Source organism: Oncorhynchus keta, chromosome 23 (genome assembly GCF_023373465.1).
Source record: "Oncorhynchus keta strain PuntledgeMale-10-30-2019 chromosome 23, Oket_V2, whole genome shotgun sequence".
NCBI classification, from domain to species: Eukaryota; Metazoa; Chordata; class Actinopteri; order Salmoniformes; family Salmonidae; genus Oncorhynchus; species Oncorhynchus keta.
In genome coordinates, this window is record NC_068443.1 from 17273501 (window position 1) to 17292594 (window position 19094).

At 41.4% G+C, this 19094-nt stretch overlaps 2 protein-coding genes across 3 annotated transcripts in view; both read left to right on the forward strand.

Moving 5' to 3' along the window:
• Positions 1 to 2428: 2428 nt before the first annotated feature.
• Positions 2429 to 19094, forward strand: part of LOC118402516 (nestin-like) — a 53503-nt gene continuing 36837 nt past the window's right edge. The window contains exon 1 of the mRNA XM_052476660.1: positions 2429 to 2450. The gene's annotated coding sequence lies outside the window, so the exon portion shown is untranslated. The remainder of the gene's footprint in view (positions 2451 to 19094) is intronic.
• LOC118402515 (zinc finger and SCAN domain-containing protein 2-like) lies at positions 4093 to 19001 on the forward strand. 2 transcript variants are annotated; one of them, XM_052476665.1, is made up of 4 exons: positions 4093 to 4531; positions 14571 to 14692; positions 14835 to 14949; positions 15165 to 19001. In XM_052476665.1, exons 2-4 carry the CDS (start codon positions 14582 to 14584, stop codon positions 16304 to 16306), a joined length of 1368 nt encoding a protein of 455 aa, XP_052332625.1. In that variant the 5' UTR covers positions 4093 to 4531; positions 14571 to 14581; the 3' UTR covers positions 16307 to 19001. The 2 variants fall into 2 exon arrangements, with proteins under 2 accessions (XP_052332625.1, XP_035656627.2); XM_035800734.2 differs by having other exon boundaries at positions 4093 to 4507.

Genomic DNA, 19094 nt, shown 5'->3' on the forward strand with positions numbered 1-19094 from the left:
TTTCACCTTTATTTAACCAGGTAGGCTAGTTGAGAACAAGTTCTCATTTACAACTGCGACCTGGCCAGGATAAAGCAAAGCAGTTCGACACATACAACAACACAGAGTTACACATGGAATAAATAAACATACTGTCAATAATGCAGTAGAAAAAGTCTATACAGTGTGTGCAAATGAGGTAGGATGAGGGATGTAAAGCAATAAATAGGCCATGGTGGCAAAGTAATTACAATATAGCAATTAAACACTGGAATGGTAAATGTGCAGAAGATGAATGTGCAAGTAGAGATACTGGGGTGCAAAGGAGCAAAATATATAACAGTTTGGGGATGAGGTAGTTGGGCTATGTACAGTTGTAGTGATCTGTGAGCTGCTCTGACAGCTGGTGCTTGAAGGTAGTGAGGGAGATATGAGTCTCCAGCTTCAGTGATTTTTGCAGTTCGTTCCAGTCATTGGCAGCAGACAACTGGAAGGAAAGGCGGCCAAAGGAAGAATTGGCTTTGGGGGTGACCAGTGAGATATACCTGCTGGAGCGCGTGCTATGAGTGGGTGCTGCTACCAGTGAGCTGAGATAAGGCGGGGCTTTACCAAGCAGAGACTTGTAGATGTATGAAGCGAGGGCCAGCGAACGAGAGCGTACAGGTCACAGTGGTGGGTAGTATATGGGGCTTTTATGGGGCTTTGGTGACAAAAAGGATGGCACTGTGATAGACTGCGTCCAATTTGTTGAGTAGACTGTTGGAGGCTATTTTGTAAATGAAATCGCCGAAGTCGAGAATCGGTAGGATGGTCAGTTGAGAAGTCACTACAGAGTTGATAATTATAACAATTGAAATGCTAATCCTTTACGCATGAATGCTCACTCATTCGGGAACAATTGCAATCAATATATATATTTACGCCCAGTGTCTCGTCTTGATCGCTGTTGAAAAGTTTGTTTCTTTTGTAGAATTGTCCGTTTCTCTCTCTCTGTTGTGGTTATAATGAATCGTTCAGAGTGGCATTCATTCATGTTCGTAATGGAATGGATGTTTCGGCGGTTGTCCTTCTTCGCGTTCAATGATATCAAATTCCTTGCTGCAGACTAGTAATTAATATCAAAGACTTGTTCGATAGTCTAAGAGTTTAACCACGTGGTATGGTTAAAAGATTCAGCAATGGTCTACAACCTTTGTACTCCCGTGATTGAGAGAAACATGGTCTGGTGATAATTTCTCAAAGTTGGGTTTTATTATTTATTGTCCATTTGGAAGACCCATTTGCAACCAAGCTTTAACTTCCTGACAGATGTCTTGAGTAGCTTGTGTTGCTTCAATATATATTTCCTCCCTCATGATGCCATCTATTTTGTGAAGTGCACCTGTCACTCTTGCAGCAAAACACCCCCACAACATGATGCTGCCACCCCCTTGCTTCACAGTTGGGGTGGTGTTCTTCGGCTTGCAAGCCTCCCCCTTTTTCCTCCAAACATAACAATGGTCATTATGGCCAAACAGTTCTATTTTTGTTTCATCAGACCAGAGGACATTTCTCCAGAAAGTACAATCTGTGCTTTTAGATGAATAATATGTAGGAGTAATTTAGTCTGTATTGTCTAGGTAGTGTCTGACTATCTGGAATGTCACGTCTTGCCACAAGGGACAGTCTCATATCAGGTCAGGTTAATTAATAACTCAATTCAACTTGATTTTCGGTTAGATTTTGAAGTTATTCTGCTGCCTTAAAATGTTAAGTATGTCTTCTCAAAACTAGACAACATTTTTTTTGTTTCAGTGTAATAGGCTATACATGTTCATACAAATTTAGATTTTAAATCTGGAAACGACACACTTATTTAAGCTGACACCACTGGTACTGTCACGTTCGTTGTAAGAATCATCGGACCAAGGTGCAGCGTGATATGGTTTCCACATATTTATCTAGTGAAACGCACAAAACAATAAAGAATGAACGAAGTCAATGAAGTGCTAACAGGCAACTAATCATAAACAAGATCCCACAAACACAGGTGGGAAAAATAACGACTTAAATATGATCCCCAATTAGAGACAAAGATTACCAGCTGCCTCTAATTGGGAATCATACAAAACACCAACATAGAAAATGAAACTAGAACACAACATAGACATAGAAATACTATATCACCCCCTATTCACGCCCTGACCTACTATACCATAGAGAAACAATGGCTCTCTATGGTCAGGGCATGACAGGTACTGTATAAAACTGGTCATCTAAATCAAAGGTCATTAGATGCTGTATATTGCTAAATAGATGAGAGAAATTGATTGGTAGTTTGAAGAATTTTCTGTTTCATTGATTTGCCAGAGGCAGAGATAATGGGGGAGAGAGAAAGAGAAAGAGAGAAACTCAGGAAGTCAATAGGGGAAGTTTAGTGGTTTCTTACATCAACGCTTGCTGCTGCTTGGTTGTGCCGGTGCAGAGTGAAGGTAAGGAATAGTTTAACTCTTTTTCTTACTCTTTCTCATTCTTGTTTATACCTCAAACTCACTCTGAAATTTGAGAGGAGTAACAGTAACGGTGTGTTAGGGGTGGAATGGTAGAGGTCAGGGGTTTTTGGGGACGTGGTGGGGTCAGGCTCAGAAGGTTCATGATCTACGACAGGCTTGCAGTCAGAACGACGTACAGTTCAATTGACGTCCGCTTTCATGAGAAGGCAAAAATAGCCACAAGATGCAGGGAGGAGATGTGCTCTTATCAGTCACAGATAACAGCCAGAGCCATGGTTTGGGGTGTCAGGGTGACCATCAGCATAATCATACACATTTTGATACATATTGTGAAGCATCTGTAAACAAATTGTTATATGAATAATTTATTAACTGTACTGTAATTTGTGTCCTGTCTCCAGAGTTGGTTGTGTGTGGAGATTCCAAGGGAAACGTGGTTCAAGCAGCCACCAAACATCAACTCCTGGAGCAGCAAGAAACCTGTAAGAGCTCTCCCTTTTCCTCTGATGAAACTGAAGATTGATTTTCCCTAGGCACACAGTGACAGGATCAGTGTACTGTGACTCAACAACAGCACGATGATCTCAGCATCCCATGACAAAACTGTGGGACAGAAACACCAAGAAACAGGTTCATGTCATTTTAACTCATCAGTTTCCACACACTCAAATGATTTCATCAAGAATGGATGAAAAGTCAGACCAATGCACCTTTTGTTTATATATGCTTACACTCCCTCTCTCTCTAACTCTGTACAGGTGTGTGTGTGGGTCCTGTTATGGTCTTGGAGTTGAACCCACACTGCTCCAGTGAACTGGTGTGTGGCGATGCACTGGGCCAGCTCTACTTCCTCTCCTGGAGAGAATAACCACCCAGTGTACACACACAGTCCATTGTATACACACACTGCTCCATATACATCTAATCATAATTAACTAAGTCTCACACGGATATGTCAGTACTACTGTAATCGTATGCATATTCTCTCAGGCAGCTCCATCAATGTTATCTTCTACACACTATCTAATATGCATACTCTTTATATCTAATACCTCTACTTATATATGTACGTGCCTTAAAAACACGTACAAGTGAAGAACCTCAATGTAAATCAGCTATAATGCATATTATTTTAAGTTTACATTAAACTAGATTATTGTCCTTGATCCCCAGCTGTGTCAAACAAGTTATATCCCTTTAATAAATAATATACCACATTTTCAGAATGGTTTCATTAGGTTGTGTGGATGACAACAGAGATGGCAATATTTTAAATGTTTAACAATTTCCTGACACCTGTGTTCAATTCTTTATAAAGGCATTATTATACTCATAAGGAACCATAACTTTGAATAATGGTTCAATAAAGTGTTTTTGTATTTTATCACAGTGTGTTGTGCATTATACATTTAAATATTGCATTATAAATGCATATAACCTTTTATGCAGTTCTAACCATGTGAGCCACTGGACTTTAACGTATCATTTTTTTGGTCGATAGATATGGCTGTCCTATACACTTGGTATTTCACTTGCCAGTGCTAAACTCTGCCCATTTTGAAGGGCTTTTGCGGTCTCATATTTACGGTAATAAATACTTACGTCACAAGTTGAACGGAAGTGCGATTGCGCACGTATCTCCCTTTTGAACATTGTTGGAATTGATCAACATCTATTGCTTCAATCGATCTCTTAACAAATGCCAAATTGGGCAAATAACATTTACCATAGTGTGAGAAATTGATATTACCGGGATTGTTTATTGCACATTGGCTCGAGATTTGTAGACTATTTACTTAATCACAGAGAATACTGGCTGAACAAGATGGCCAGCTGCAATTTTCAGGCGCAGTTGGTCTCCTTAATGGAGGTTTTAGCTAAAGCAGCTGTAGCAGAAATAAACCAACGTGTAGATGATAGCTGTGCTGTTATACGTTTGGAAATGACCCAAAGCCAGCGAGATATTGATTTACTGAAAAGGAAGTGTCAAGTGATGGAGAGCGAGCTGAAGAAAACACAACGAGTCAGGAGAAAAGGTAGTTGATGACGTCTTATTCATGGTAATTTGATTGCTAGCACATTCAATAGACCAGGGATGGGCAACTCGCGGGGTCTCAATTTACTGTTGAAGAGTTAGAATAGTACAATACACAAGGTGAAATTGAGTTGTGCATCAACAGTTATCTTATGTCAGTCACTGACAGTACCTCAATCAGCCCATGTCAGCTAACATTTTTTTAGACTGGTAAATTAGTCTAGCCAGCAACTTAGAAAAGAAGATTGCAGTTTTGAAACTGCAGTAAAAGTGCAGTAACTGCTGTCAACTGTGGTATTTTGTGTGCAGTAATTGCAGAATAACTGCAGTTGAACTGCAAAATTACTGCAGTAAAAAAAAGTGCTATTTTGTTCACAGCATTTGCAGCATACTGCAGTTATACCGCATTCTAACTACAGTTATACTGCACTCTGACTGCAATCTTTTCCCATAAGAGCCTGTATAAACTTGTAGTAATCATGGTTGAATTACCGATGGAATCTGCATTGATTTTGTTCGTCACTCTCGCTCATATATCATATTAAAAACGCCAAACATTTCTCTCCACCCTATGGCAAAAAAAATGCAATTTTTTAAATTTATTTAACCTTTATTTAACCAGGTAGGCTATTTACAAATGCGACCTGGCCAAGATAAAGCAAAGCAGTGCGACACAAACAACAACACAGAGTTACACATGGAATAAACAAACATACAGTCAATAATACAATAGAAAAAAATATATATACAGTGTGTGCAAATGAGGTAGGATAAGGCAAGAAATAGGCCAGGGTGGAAAAAATAATTACAATATAGCAATTAAACACCGGCGTGATAGATGTGCAGAAGATGAGTGTGCAAGTAGAGATACTGGGGTGCAAAGGAGCAAAATAAATAACAGTTTGGGGATGAGGTAGTTGGATGGGCTATTTACAGATGGGCTATGTGCATGTGCAGTGATCTTTGAGCTGCTCTGACAGCTGGTGCTTAAAGTTATTGAGGGAGATATGAGTTTCCAGCTTCAGTGATTTTTGCAGTTCGTTCCAGTCATTGGCAGCAGAGAACTGAAAGGAAAGGCGGCTAAAGTAGGAATTGGCTTTGGGGGTGACCAGTGAAATATACCTGCTGGAGCGCATGCTACAAGTGGGTGCTGCTATGGTGACCAGTGAGCTGAGATAAGGTGGGGCTTTACCTAGCAAAGACTTATAGATGACCTGGAGCCAGTGGGTTTGGTGACGAGTATGAAGCGAGGGCCAGCCAACGAGAGCGTACAGGTCGCAGTAATGGGTAGTATATGGGCTTTGGTGACAAAACGATGCCACTGTGATAGACTGCATCCAATTTGCTGAGTAGAGTGTTGGAGGCTATTTTGTAAATGACATCGCCGAAGTCGAGGATCGGTAGGATGGTCAGTTTTACAAGGGTATGTTTGGCAGCATGAGTGAAGGATGCTTTGTTGCGAAATAGGAAGCCAATTCCAAATTTTATTTTGGATTGGAGATCCTTAATGTGAGTCTGGAAGGAGAGTTTACAGTCTAACCAGACACCTAGGTATTTGTAGTTGTCCACATATTCAGTCAGAACTGTCCGTCAGAACCGTCCAGAGTAGTGATACTGGACGGGCGGGCAGGTTTAGGCAGCGATCGGTTGAAGAGCATGGAGGCCACGGGAGGAGAGTTGTGTGGCATTGAAGCTCGTCTGGAGGTTAGTTAACACAGTGTCCAAAGAAGGGCCAGAGGTATACAGAATGGTGTCATCTGCGTAGAGGTGGATCAGGGAATCACCAGTAGCAAGAGTGACATCGTTGATTTGTACAGAGAAGAGAGTTGGCCCGAGAATTGAACCCTGTGGCACTCCCATAGAGACTGCCAGAGGTCCGGACAACAGGCCCGATTTGACACATTGAACTCTGTCTGAGAAGTAGTTGGTGAACTAGGCGAGGCAGTCATTTGAGAAACCAAGGCTGCTGAGTCTGCCGATAAGAATGTGGTGATTGACAGAGTCGAAAGCCTTGGCCAGGTTGATGAATACAGCTGCACAGTACTGTCTCTTATCGATGGCGGTTATGATATCGTTTAGGACCTTGTGTGGCTGAGGTGCACCCATGACCAGCTCGGAAACCAGATTGCATAGCGGAGAAGTTACGGTGGGATTCGAAATGGTCGGTGATCTGTTTGTTAAATTTGGCTTTCGAAGACCTTAGAAAGGCATGGTAGGATAGATATAGGTCTGTAGCAGTTTGGTTCTAGCGTGTCACCCCCTTTGATGAGGGGGATGACCGCGGCAACTTTTCAATCATTGGGGATCTCAGACAATACTAAAGAGAGGTTGAACAGGCTAGTAATAGGGGTTGCAGCAATGTCGGCAGATAATCTTAGAAAGAGAGGGTCCAGATTGTCTAGCCCGGCTGATTTGTAGGGGTCCAGATTTTGCAGCTCTCTCAGAACATCAGCTATCTGGATTTGGGTGAAGGAGAAATGGGGAGGCTTGGGCAAGTTGCTGTGGGAGGTGCAGGGCTGTTGACTGTAGCCGGGTGGAAAGCATGGCCAGCAGTAGAAAAATGCTTATTGAAATTCTCAATTATCGTGGATTTATCGGTGGTGACAGTGTTTCCTAGCCTCAGTGCAGTGGGCAGCTGGGAGGAGGTGCTCTTATTCTCCATGGACTTTACCGTGTCCCAGAACTTTTTGGAGTTTGTGCTACAGGATGCAAATTTCTGTTTGAAAAACCTAGCCTTTGCTTTCCTAACTGCGTGTGTATATTGGTTCCTAACTTTCCTGAAAAGTTGCATATCACGGGGGCTATTCGATGCTAATGTAGTACGCCACAGGATGTTTTTGTGCTGGTCAAGGGCAGTCAGGTCTGGAGTGAACCAAGGGCTATATCTGTTCCTGGTTCTACATTTTTTGAAAGTGGCATGCTTATTTAAGATGGTGAGGAAACCACTTTCAAAGAATAACCAGGCATCCTCTACTGACGGAATGAGATAGAGGATGCTAACTGCATGTGTGGATGTGGATACGCAGACCCACCAGCCACTGCAGCCCCTCATTATGAGTTCAGAGTTTTTGTATCCCCCACCACATCAAAGTTGCCCATCCCTGCAATATATGGAAATGTTAAATATTGTGGTCTATTCACAAAGCTGGCTGCCACCTGAGGTGCATTTATGTAGCGAGATACCTGCCAAAAGGTTGAACGTATGTATCATTAAGATAATAATAAAATCAATATGAAAATTGTTAGTATCGTAAGAAAATTCATGCCTGAAACATAATGCATAGCACTAACATTTTAGACTTGAACAAATGTTGTGATGCAAAAATACTAGCAAAATGCATAGCACTCAGAATTAAAAGGATTTTACCAGGTATTGTTCATCCTGATCAGACAGGTTTTTTACATGGACGATACATTGGAGATAATATACGACAACTACTAGAAATAATAGAACATCATGAAACATATAAGAAGCCAGGAATGGTATTTATACCGGGTTTTGAAAAGGCATTTGATAAAGTAAGACAGGATTTTATTTATAAATGCCTGAATTTTTTTAATTTCGGTAATTCTCCTATACACTGCTCAAAAAAAATAAAGGGAACACTAAAATAACACATCCTACATCTGAATGAATGAAATATTCTTATTAAATACTTTTTTCTTTACATAGTTGAATGTGCTGACAACAAAATCACACAAAAATTATCAATGGAAATCAAATGTATCAACCCATGGAGGTCTGGACTCAAAATGAAAGTGGAAAATCACTACAGGCTGATCCACCTTTCATGCAATGTCCTTAAAATAAGTCAAAATGAGGCTCCGTAGTGTGTGTGGCCTCCACGTGCCTGTATGACCTCCCTACAACGCCTGGGCATGCTCCTGATGAGTTGGCGGATGGTCTCCTGAGGGATCTCCTCCCAGACCTGGACTAAAGCATCCGCCAACTCCTGGACAGTCTGTGGTGCAACGTGGTGTTGGTGGATGGAGTGAGACATGATGTCCCAGATGTGCTCAATTGGATTCAGGTCTGGGGAACGGGCGGGGCAGTCCATAGCATCAATGCCTTCCTCTTGCAGGAACTGCTGACACTCCAGCCACATGAGGTCTAGCATTGTCTTGCATTAGGAGGAACCCAGGGCCAACCGCACCAGCTTATGGTCTCACAATGGGTCTGAGGATCTCATCTCGGTACCTAATAGCAGTCAGGCTACCTCTGGCGAGCACATGGAGGGCTGTGCGGCCCCCCAAAGAAATGCCACCCCACACCATGACTGACCCACCGCCAAACCAGTCATGCTGGAGGATGTTGCAGCCATCAGAACGTTCTCCACGGCGTCTTCAGACTCTGTCACGTCTGTCACATGTGCTCAGTGTGAACCTGCCTTCATCTGTGAAGAGCACAGGGCGCCAGTGGCGAATTTGCCAATCTTGGTGTTCTCTGGCAAATGCCAAACGTCCTGCACGGTGTTGGGCTGTAAGCACAACCCCCACCTCTGGACGTTGGACCCTCCTCATGGAGTCTGTTTCTGACCGTTTGAGCAGACACATGCACATTTGTGGCCTGCTGGAGGTCATTTTTCAGGGCTCTTGCAGTGCTCCTCCTTGCACAAATGCGGAGGTAGCGGTACTGCTGCTGGGTTGTTGCCCTCCTACGGCCGCCTCCACGTCTCCGGATGTACTGGCCTGTCTCCTGGTAGCGCCTCCATGCTCTGGACACTACGCTGACAGACACCGCAAACCTTCTTGCCACAGCTCGCATTGATGTGCCATCCTGCATGAGCTGCACTACCTGAGCCACTTGTGTGGGTTGTAGACTCCGTCTCATGCTACCACTACAGTGAAAGCACCGCCTGCATTCAAAAGTGACCAAAACATTAGCCAGGAAGCATAGGAACTGAGAAGTGGTCTGTGGTCACCACCTGCAGAACCACTCCTTTATTTGGGGTGTCTTGCTAATTGCCTATTTACACCTGTTGTCTATTCCATTTGCACAACAGCATATGAAATTTATTGTCAATCAGTGTTGCTTCCTAAGTGGACAGTTTGATTTCACAGAAGTGTGATTGACTTTGATTTACATCGTGTTGTTTAAGTGTTCCCTTTATTTTTTTGAGCAGTGTAAATAAAATGGGTAAAAAGAATGTATAGCAACCCCAGGTGTAAAATAGTAAATAACGGCTCCTGCTCAGAGTTTTGAATTGTCAAGAGGAGTTAAACAAGGGTGTTCACTGTCACCATATCTATTCTTATTGCCATCAAAATGCTAGCTATTAAAATCAGATCTAAAAACAAAATTAGAGGATTAGAAATCCAAGGCTTAAAAACAAAGGTGTCCATGTATGCCGATGACTCAAGTCTTATGTCAAGTCCGCAAGCTAGATCCCTGCAATGTCTCATTAAAATCTAGATAACTTTTCTGTACTCTCTGGACTAAAACCTATTGGACCCTTAAAAGATACAACTTTTACATTACCCTGCAGCTTACCTATAAAATGGGCTGATGGTGAAGTAGACATACTTGGGTATTCATATCACAAAATATATAAATAAGCTCTCCACAATGAATTTCAATAGAAAACTTGTAAAAATAGACAAGATCCTGCAACCATGGAGAGGTAAATACTTGTCTATATATGGAAAAATTGGCCTGATTAAGTCCTTAATCATATCTCAGTTTACTCACTTACTTTTAGCGCTGCCTAGTCCTGATGATTCGTTTTTCAAATCATATGAGCAAAAAAACATTTGCTTTATCTGGGACGCTAAAACCAGACAAAATAAAACAAGCCTATCTATATAATGAATATGAATTGGGTGGGTTGAGATTATTAAATATAAAAGCACTAAACCTCTCTCTAAAAGCTTCACTCATTCAAAAGTTTTATTTGAACCCTAAATGGTTCTCAAGTAGACTAATAAGAAAAGTTAATCCATTGTTTAGAAATGGCCTTTTTGCCTTTGTGCAGTTTGCCATGTCTCATTTTCGATTAATTGAAAATGATACCTTTTTCAAAGTATCTGTCTTTTTCAAACAAGCATTGCAAAGCTGGCCACAATTTCATTTTCATCCCCCTGAAAAGATAGAACAAATATTACAACAAATATTATGGCTGAATTAAATGTGCTGGTTGATAAAATACCTGTATTTATGGGAAAGATGTTTGAAAGGGGTATTTTGTTCTTAAATGATATTGTAAATTGTAATGGTAGAGTTATGTCCTTCATGGAGTTATCAGAATTGTACGGGAAGGTCTGCTCAATCCAAGAGTACAACCAATTGATTACAGCATTGCCCCAAAAATGGAGGAGGCGGGTGGCAGCGGGAGGAGGTAGGGAACTGGTCTGTTTGCCCAATATAAAGAATCAAAACTGGCGGAGGAATAAAAATAGCATAAATAGGAAAGTATACCAGTTTCATTTGAGGACCAGGATGTTGACAACTGTGCCATACAGATTGCAAAATAGTTGGGAAGAGATTTTTGATGTACCGATTCCATGGTACAGGGTGTATGAGTTGATATATACAACTTTGTGCTTTTCAGCTAAAATTATTACATAGAATTCTTGCCAACAACAAAATGTTGAATATTTGGGTCATAAAATCATCGAAGCTCTGCAGATTTTGTTGTGAGGACACAGAATCAATAGACCATTTCTTTTGGTATTGCCCTCAGGTAGCTTGTTTCTGGTCTCAGGTTCAGGAATGGCTGAAAATACCTAGCATTGATCTACAATTGACCCTAGAAATAGTACTGTTAGGTGATCTGGAGAGACCGGGTCAGTCAATTAATAATATACTAATACTCTTCGTAAAATTATTTATCTTCAACACGCAATCTGTAGATTCTATTCGATTAGATAGATTGAAATTGTACGTTAAACATCATAGCATAGTTGAAAGATATGTGATGCGTAGAAACACTAAGTGGGTGGCCAGCAGAGATAAATGGGATGGGCTGAGGGTTGGGATGGGATGGGCTGAGGGAAGCTGAGGGTGACCAGCAGAGATAGATGGGATGGGCTGAGGGAAGCTGAGGGTGACCAGCAGAGATAGATGGGATGGGCTGAGGGAAGCTGAGGGTTGGTATGTGGAATTGGAGACAAGTGGGAGAGAGAGGATGATGGTCAAAAGATAAAGGGGGAAAAAAGTCAAAATAAAACATAATAAAAGTACATTTGAATGACACTAAGTGGCAGTGTTTTTACAACTAATGCCGGGTTTGCCTGAGGCTGATGCCGTGCAGGTGTTTGTACACATGCATATACACACACTCTCATTCAAATAAACACATACAAGAACACACACATACAGGTAATAGTGCCAGACATGCACACAAACATATACATTTGGCATTGATGTTATGATTTAATTTGTCCTTGATGTCCTTTGTTTTAAATGTAATATTTTGTTTTATTATTATTGTTGTTTGCTGTTCTCTTCTGTCTTTTCCTTTTTTCTCTTTAGTTCATTATCTTGGTTGTTGGTGCATTGGTGGGTTCTTGGGGGTGTGGAATGAAATTCATTTTTCATTTTTCTTCCGGGGGGCTGTGGGAGGGTCTTGAATGGTTGAGGGACAGCTATTGGGGAACTGTGGGGGGATCTTGGAGGGTTCGGGTTTCACAAGATTGTGATCATGAAAAAGGAAACTATGACATATATTTTATATCACTATCATGCACACGCACCCTCACACATAAGGATGGCTCTGTTACGGAAAGACTGATACATGTTTGATAGTGTCTTGATGCTGTATTGTTTGTCCTTCATGTTTAATACTTTAATGTTACCCCTTCCTTGTGTTTTTTGTAATAAATAAAAATAAAATCTTGTGTTGCAATTCTGATGTACAATAATACCTTTCAGCGTTTTGGCAGTTTCATCTCACCAACAAATAAACATACAAACGGCTTGTGAGGAGTGCTTCGTGAACAAGCACAACACAGTATTTTTTTTAAACCCAGTTAAAAGTCTCCATTCTCTTTTACTCCTCAGTTGAGTTAAGTCGCTCTGGATAAGAGCGTCTGCTAAATGACTTAAATGTAAATGTAATGTAAATGTACTTCACATTTAGGTAGCTAATGTAATGGATTTGTTTGCCAGCGCAAGTTTAGATAGCACTAGCTGTATTATGACGTTTCAGTTCGCTAGGTGTATACAGTGGGGCAAAAAAGTATTTAGTCAGCCACCAATTGTGCAAGTTCTCCCACTTAAAAAGATGAGAGAGATGCCATTAATACAGGTAATAGATTTTCACCATAGGTACACTTCAACTATGACAGACAAAATGAGAAAAAAAATCCAGAAAATCACATTGTAGGATTTTTTATGAATTTATTTGCAAATTATGGTGGAAAATAAGTATTTGGTCACCTACAAACAAGCAAGATTTCTGGCTCTCACAGACCTGTAACTTCTTCTTTAAGAGGCTGCTTTGTCCTCTACTCGTTACCTGTATTAATGGTATCTGTTTGAACTTGTTATCAGTATAAAAGACACCTGTCCTCAACCTCAAACAGTCACACTCCAAACTCCACTATGGCCAAGACCAAAGAGCTGTCAAAGGACACCAGAAACAAAATTGTAGACCTGCACCAGGCTGGGAAGACTGAATCTGCAATAGGTAAGGACACTGATAATCTCCCTCGATCTGGGGATCTCACCCCGTGGGGTCAAAATGATCACAAGAACGGTGAGCAAAAATTCCAGGACCACACGGGGGGACCTAGTGAATGACCTGCAGAGAGCTGGGACCAAAGTAACAAAGCCTACCATCAGTAACACACTACGCCGCCAGGGACTCAAATCCTGCAGTGCCAGACGTGTCCCCCTGCTTAAGCCAGTACATGTCCAGGCCCGTCTGAAAATCTTTGGAGGGAGTTGAAAGTCCGTGTTGCCCAGCAACAGCCCCAAACATCACTGCTCTAGAGGAGATCTGCATGGAGGAATGGGCCAAAATACCAGCAACAGTGTGTGAAAACCTTGTGAAGACTTACAGAAAACATTTGACCTCTGTCATTGCCAACAAATGGTATATAACAAAGTATTGAGATAAACTTTTGTTATTTACCAAATACTTATTTTCCACCATAATTTGCAAATACATTCATTAAAAATCCTACAATGTGATATTCTGGATATCACTGGATTTCTAATTTTGTCTGTCATAGTTGAAGTGTACCTATGATGAAAATTACAGGCCTCTCTCATCTTTTTAAGTGGGAGAACTTGTACAATTGGTGGCTGACTAAATACTTTTTTTGCCCCACTGTATCTACAGCATGGGTATACCTCTGGCTGACGTTGACATCTCCATGCATGCACCCTATCAAAATATGACTAATTCAATATTGCACCATCCCATCCTCTGGGTTCTGTCTGCAATCATAACATTTTGTATCTACCAGGAATAATGAATCATAACCATTAGTTGTGAGGCCGTTGGTAAAATTGAATAAAGGCAGACTCAGGCGCAGGACACAGTTCTGATTACTAATCCACGATTTACTCAATAAATGGTAAGATTCCAACAAGGAACATATACAATAAACTAAAGCACAAACAACGAGAACCCACATGACAAACAAAATAATGAACATAATTAATGGAATGGAAACCAGGTGTGTAAATAATCAAGACAAAACAAAAATGAAACATGGATCGGTGGTGTCTAGCGAGGTGAGGATGTGTTGTAGCTGAGGCGGTGTGTGAAAACAATCGGGTGTAACTTTGCTAAACTGCGCAGAGTAAGTGTATCTTTCGTAGTTGAAAGATTCTTTCTCGCTTATAAAAGTTAAGTTCTGAAGGTTTCCAAAACCGTATGGCAAGTGAGGCATATTTGCGTAGACAGTGTGTTGGGATTAAACAGCGCATCGGAATTGTAGTTCATATGGAGCCAGCTGTGGTTCGTCCCATCAGCTGAGAACCCAAAAGGGGGACTGGCTGTAAACTGGCTATGCCCCCTTGGGTTCTTGAGAGCTATTTGATTGCACCATGGAACAACTGGGGAAAAAAATATGTGATTATCCCTGATATTTCATTGAAAACAATTATTTTCCAGGTTTTTACCCCATGGCATCAGAGAGATCTTCATATCCAGTCAAGATTGTTTTGAACAGGCAGAGGAGTAGCTCACAGTGCAGAGATGAAGAGCTGGCTGTTGAAGAAGACTCTCAACCCCAGGTGTGATACATCACATTTTACATCTATGATCAATTCTGATATTGGATTATCAAGAGATTTTATTGCTTTTGTGTGATTCATGAGTATGAAAATGGTTAGATATGCTGTGTGTCCAGAGTAATAACCTCAGTCCCTGTTACAGCCTACAGATGTGGAGCAGAGAGTGGAGACTGAACCCATACTGATCAAAGATGAGGAGACAGCAGAGGACGTGTGGAAGACTGACCCTCAGGAAGAGCTCAGGATCACTGGAGAGGGTGGGTGTGACCATAAGGGGTACGGCTCAGTCTGTCTATGGAAGACTGTGTGGGTGTTGTGGTATGCACGTTCCAAATCGCTGCATTGGGGTTGGGTGTTTTATGTTCTGGCATATGTAGCGCATGGACACACAGTCAGTTCAAAAGCAGTCATGTTTTGCAACTGTTATGGGTCTTTTGTAATGTTTCATTTATGTTGATCCCCAAATCATTAGAGTCTGGTTCCAAGCCTGGGAAACCACCATCTTTTGAGCAACGGCACTGTGATGAGGACTTCATCACACAACCCAATATATCTCCCAGAGACTCCGTGGAACATTACCCAAATTCTGATCGTCCAGAGGAACCAGGAACACCCCGGCTCGCATCTACAGAGGTGTTCAGTACAGAGCAGCACCGGCCAGACGAGGACGACGACTCATTAGACCTAGTGATGGTGAAGGATGAGAAAGAGGAGGAGTTAGATCAGACCACGGTCCTGACAGGATCTGACCAGTTTGTAATGGATGAGTCTGATGGGCAGCTGTGGACCTCTGTGGGTCCAGGCAGAGACACTGACCCTGATGGCCACCCAGATTTCTCCTTTCATTCCACAGAAGAGTACTCTCAGAATATCTCAATGGTCCCATCTCATAGTGGGCTGTCATCTGTTCCTACTATGACAGATGAAGTAGGGCCATCGCTTCACTCTTCTATATGGAAACCACATGCTAACATGTTCAGTGCAGCAAAACACATGACAAGACATGTCAGGACATTGGCTGATGAGACTAGACAACAGATACCAGAGGGACAGAGCAGTGAAAGGCTGAACTCAAATAATGAAGGAAATAGTTTAGCTCTACAGCCAAGGCAGCATCAGTACAGGGCTTCAGAAGCAACAGTGAGATTGAGTGAGTGCATGACAGGGTCAAACATGGCCACCACCTCCACCTTCTCTGGATACAGCCTGAGTCACAGTAGTTTTAACATGGTGAAGAGAATGAGGACTCAGTGGAGGTCGGGCGGCACCACCGAGAGGCGTTTCAGCTGCACCTTCTGTGGGAAGAGCTTCCAGCGTTTCAGCGAGCTCAAAGTACACCTCCGGAGTCACACCGGAGAGAAACCGTACACCTGTGAACAGTGTGGCAGGAGTTTTACCCAGCAGTGCAACTTGATCAGACATGCTCTGGTCCACACCGGGGAGAAGCCCTACAAGTGCACACAGTGTGGGAAATGCTTCACCCAGCGCTCCAAAATGAAGTCACATCAAAGAACTCACATAGGGGAGGGTCCAGTCTCTCAATACGCGGCACCCACATACCCTGCGGATCCACAAACAAGTTTAATGTTGTCTCAGAACAGATGGAACAAATAGTTCATAATCATATCATTTTTCTTTAACACTTTCTATGTGAAAATGTGGTACAGAAAGTATTTTGAGACATGTTGATAAGCTTTTTCTTCCAATTGATTTGTGAAATGATTTTCATGTTTGACTCTTGTCTTCTCCTCATTTTCATTTTAACAACTTATGTACAACTGGTAACAATGTGTATTTCTACCACAAAATCATAAAACCATATTATATTCAATCAAACTGATTTAATGAACGAGTCAATCTGCGCTTTTAGATCAATAATACAGTGCCTTTGGAAAGTATTCAGACCCCTTGACCTTTTCCACATTTTGTTAGGTTACAGCCTTTTTCTAAAATTGATTAAATTTTTTAAAAATCTCAGCAATCTACACAAAATACCCCATAATGACAAAGTGAAAACAGATTTTTAGATTTTGCGAAGTAAAATAAAAACTAAAAACAGATACCTTATTTTTATAAGTATTCAGACCTTTTTCTATGTTACTCGAAATTGAGCTCAAGTACATCCTGTTTCCATTGACTATCCTTGAGATGTTTCTACCACTTCATTGGATTTCACCTGTGGTAAATTCAATTGATTGGACATCAAATCAAATCAAATCAAATTTTATTTGTCACATACACATGGTTAGCAGATGTTAAATGCGAGTGTAGCGAAATGCTTGTGCTTCTAGTTCCGACAATGCAGTGATAACCAACAAGTAATCTAACTAACAATTCCAAAACTACTGTCTTATACACAGTGTAAGGGGATAAGGAACATGTACATAAGGATATATGAATTGGAAAGGCACACACCTGTCTATATGTCCACAGTGGACAGTGCATGCCAGTGCAATAACCAAGCCACAAGGTTGAAGGAATTGTCCGTAGAGCTCCGAGACAGGATTGTGTCGAGGCATAGATCTGGGGAAGGGTATAAAACATTTCTAATGCATTGAAGGTCCCCAAGAACACACTGGCCTCCATCATTCTTAAATGGAAGACGTTTGGAACCTCCAAGACTCTTCCTAGAGCTTGCCGCCCGGCCAAAGGGAGGTGACCAAGAACCCGATAGTCACTCAGAGTTCTAGAGTTCCTCTGTGGAGATGGGAGAACCTTCCAGAAGGACAACCATCTCTGCAGCACTCCACCAATCAGGCCTTTATGGTAGAGTGGCCAGACGGAAGCCACTCCTCAGTTAAACCCCTTTCTCTGGAGAGACCTGAAAATAGCTGTGATGCAACACTCCCCATCCAACCTGACCGAGCTTGAATGGATCTGCAGAGAAGAATGGGAGAAACCCCCCAAATACAGTTGTGCCAAGCTTGTCGCGGCATACCCAAGACGACTCGAGGCTGTAATCACTGCCAAAGGTGCTTCAACAAAGTACTGAGTAAAGGATCTGAGACCTTATGTAAATGTCATATTTCAGTTTTTTATATTTTATAAATTAGCTACAAAAGTGTTTTTGCTTTGTCATTTTGGGGTATTGTGTGTAGATTGATGAGGGGAAAAAACGATTTAATACATTTTAGAACAAGGCTGTAACGTAACAAAATGTGGAAAAAGTCAAGTGGTCTGAATACTTTCCAAAGGCACTCTATATAGGAGCCATTTAGTATGTGTTGTCTAGTTAGTATTTGACTATCTGGGATGTCACTTCTTGCCACAGGGGACAGTCATATCAGGTCAAGTTAATAACTAAATTAATTAGGATTTTCTGAGTTATATTTTGAAGTTACTATGCTGCCTTAAAATGCCTTATGTAGTCTCAAAACTAGGCAATAAAATATTTATTTCAGTCAAATAGGCTATACATGTTCAAACAACTTTACATTTTACATCTGGAAACTACACTTTTACTGTGAACATTGTCTAAACTGACACCACTGATCATCTTAATCGAGGCTCATTACATATTGTAGATGGCTAAATAGATTAGAGAAATAGATTGATATGATTGGTAGTTTGTATGATTTACTAGTTCATTGATTTGTCAATCAGCAGAGGCGGAGATAATTAGGTAGATATATAGAAAGAGAACGCAAGAGGGAAAGAGAGAGTAGGAAGTCAACAGGGGAAGTTTAGGTGTTTCTTGCATTATCACTTGCTGCTGCTTGGTTGTGCTGGTACAGAGTGAAGGTAGGAACAGTCTTAACTCTCTTTCTTATTCTTTGATTTTACCTCAGTCACCCCGGAACTCGTGAGGAGTAACAATGACAGTGTGTTAGGGGTGGGATGGTCGGGGTCAGGGGTATAAAGCGGTGGGGTCAGGCTTAGAGGCTTCATGTTCTACAACAGGCCTGTAGTCAAAATAACATAAAATTCAATTGACTTCCACTGTAGTGAGAGGGCCAAAATGTCAGCGGGAGGAGAGGGCCTCTATCAGTCACAGAGAACAGCCAGAGCCGTGGTTAGGGGTGTCGGGGTGTCCATCAGCATACTCATACACATTTTGATGCATATTGTGAATGGAGTTTTATAGTTACGAGGTGACATCTCGCTCCTTGCATACCTTCAAAAATTATTCGGCAATCATCATTTTTTCAAAAGTGTTTTGACCATAATCTTAAACAATAAATGACGTTTGACTAAATAAAAATCCACCGCTGTCGAACCGTTTAAAATGTCTTTAGAAATGTCTCATGTTTCCATTACACGTCACAATGTTGCGACATTGTTTTTGTCGAATAAACCTGGGTCAATGGAATCCTGCCTATTGTATACACACACAGACACACATGCAATCATAATTCACTTACTCTCACAAAGATACAGGCAACAGCCAAAGTAATGGAAACAC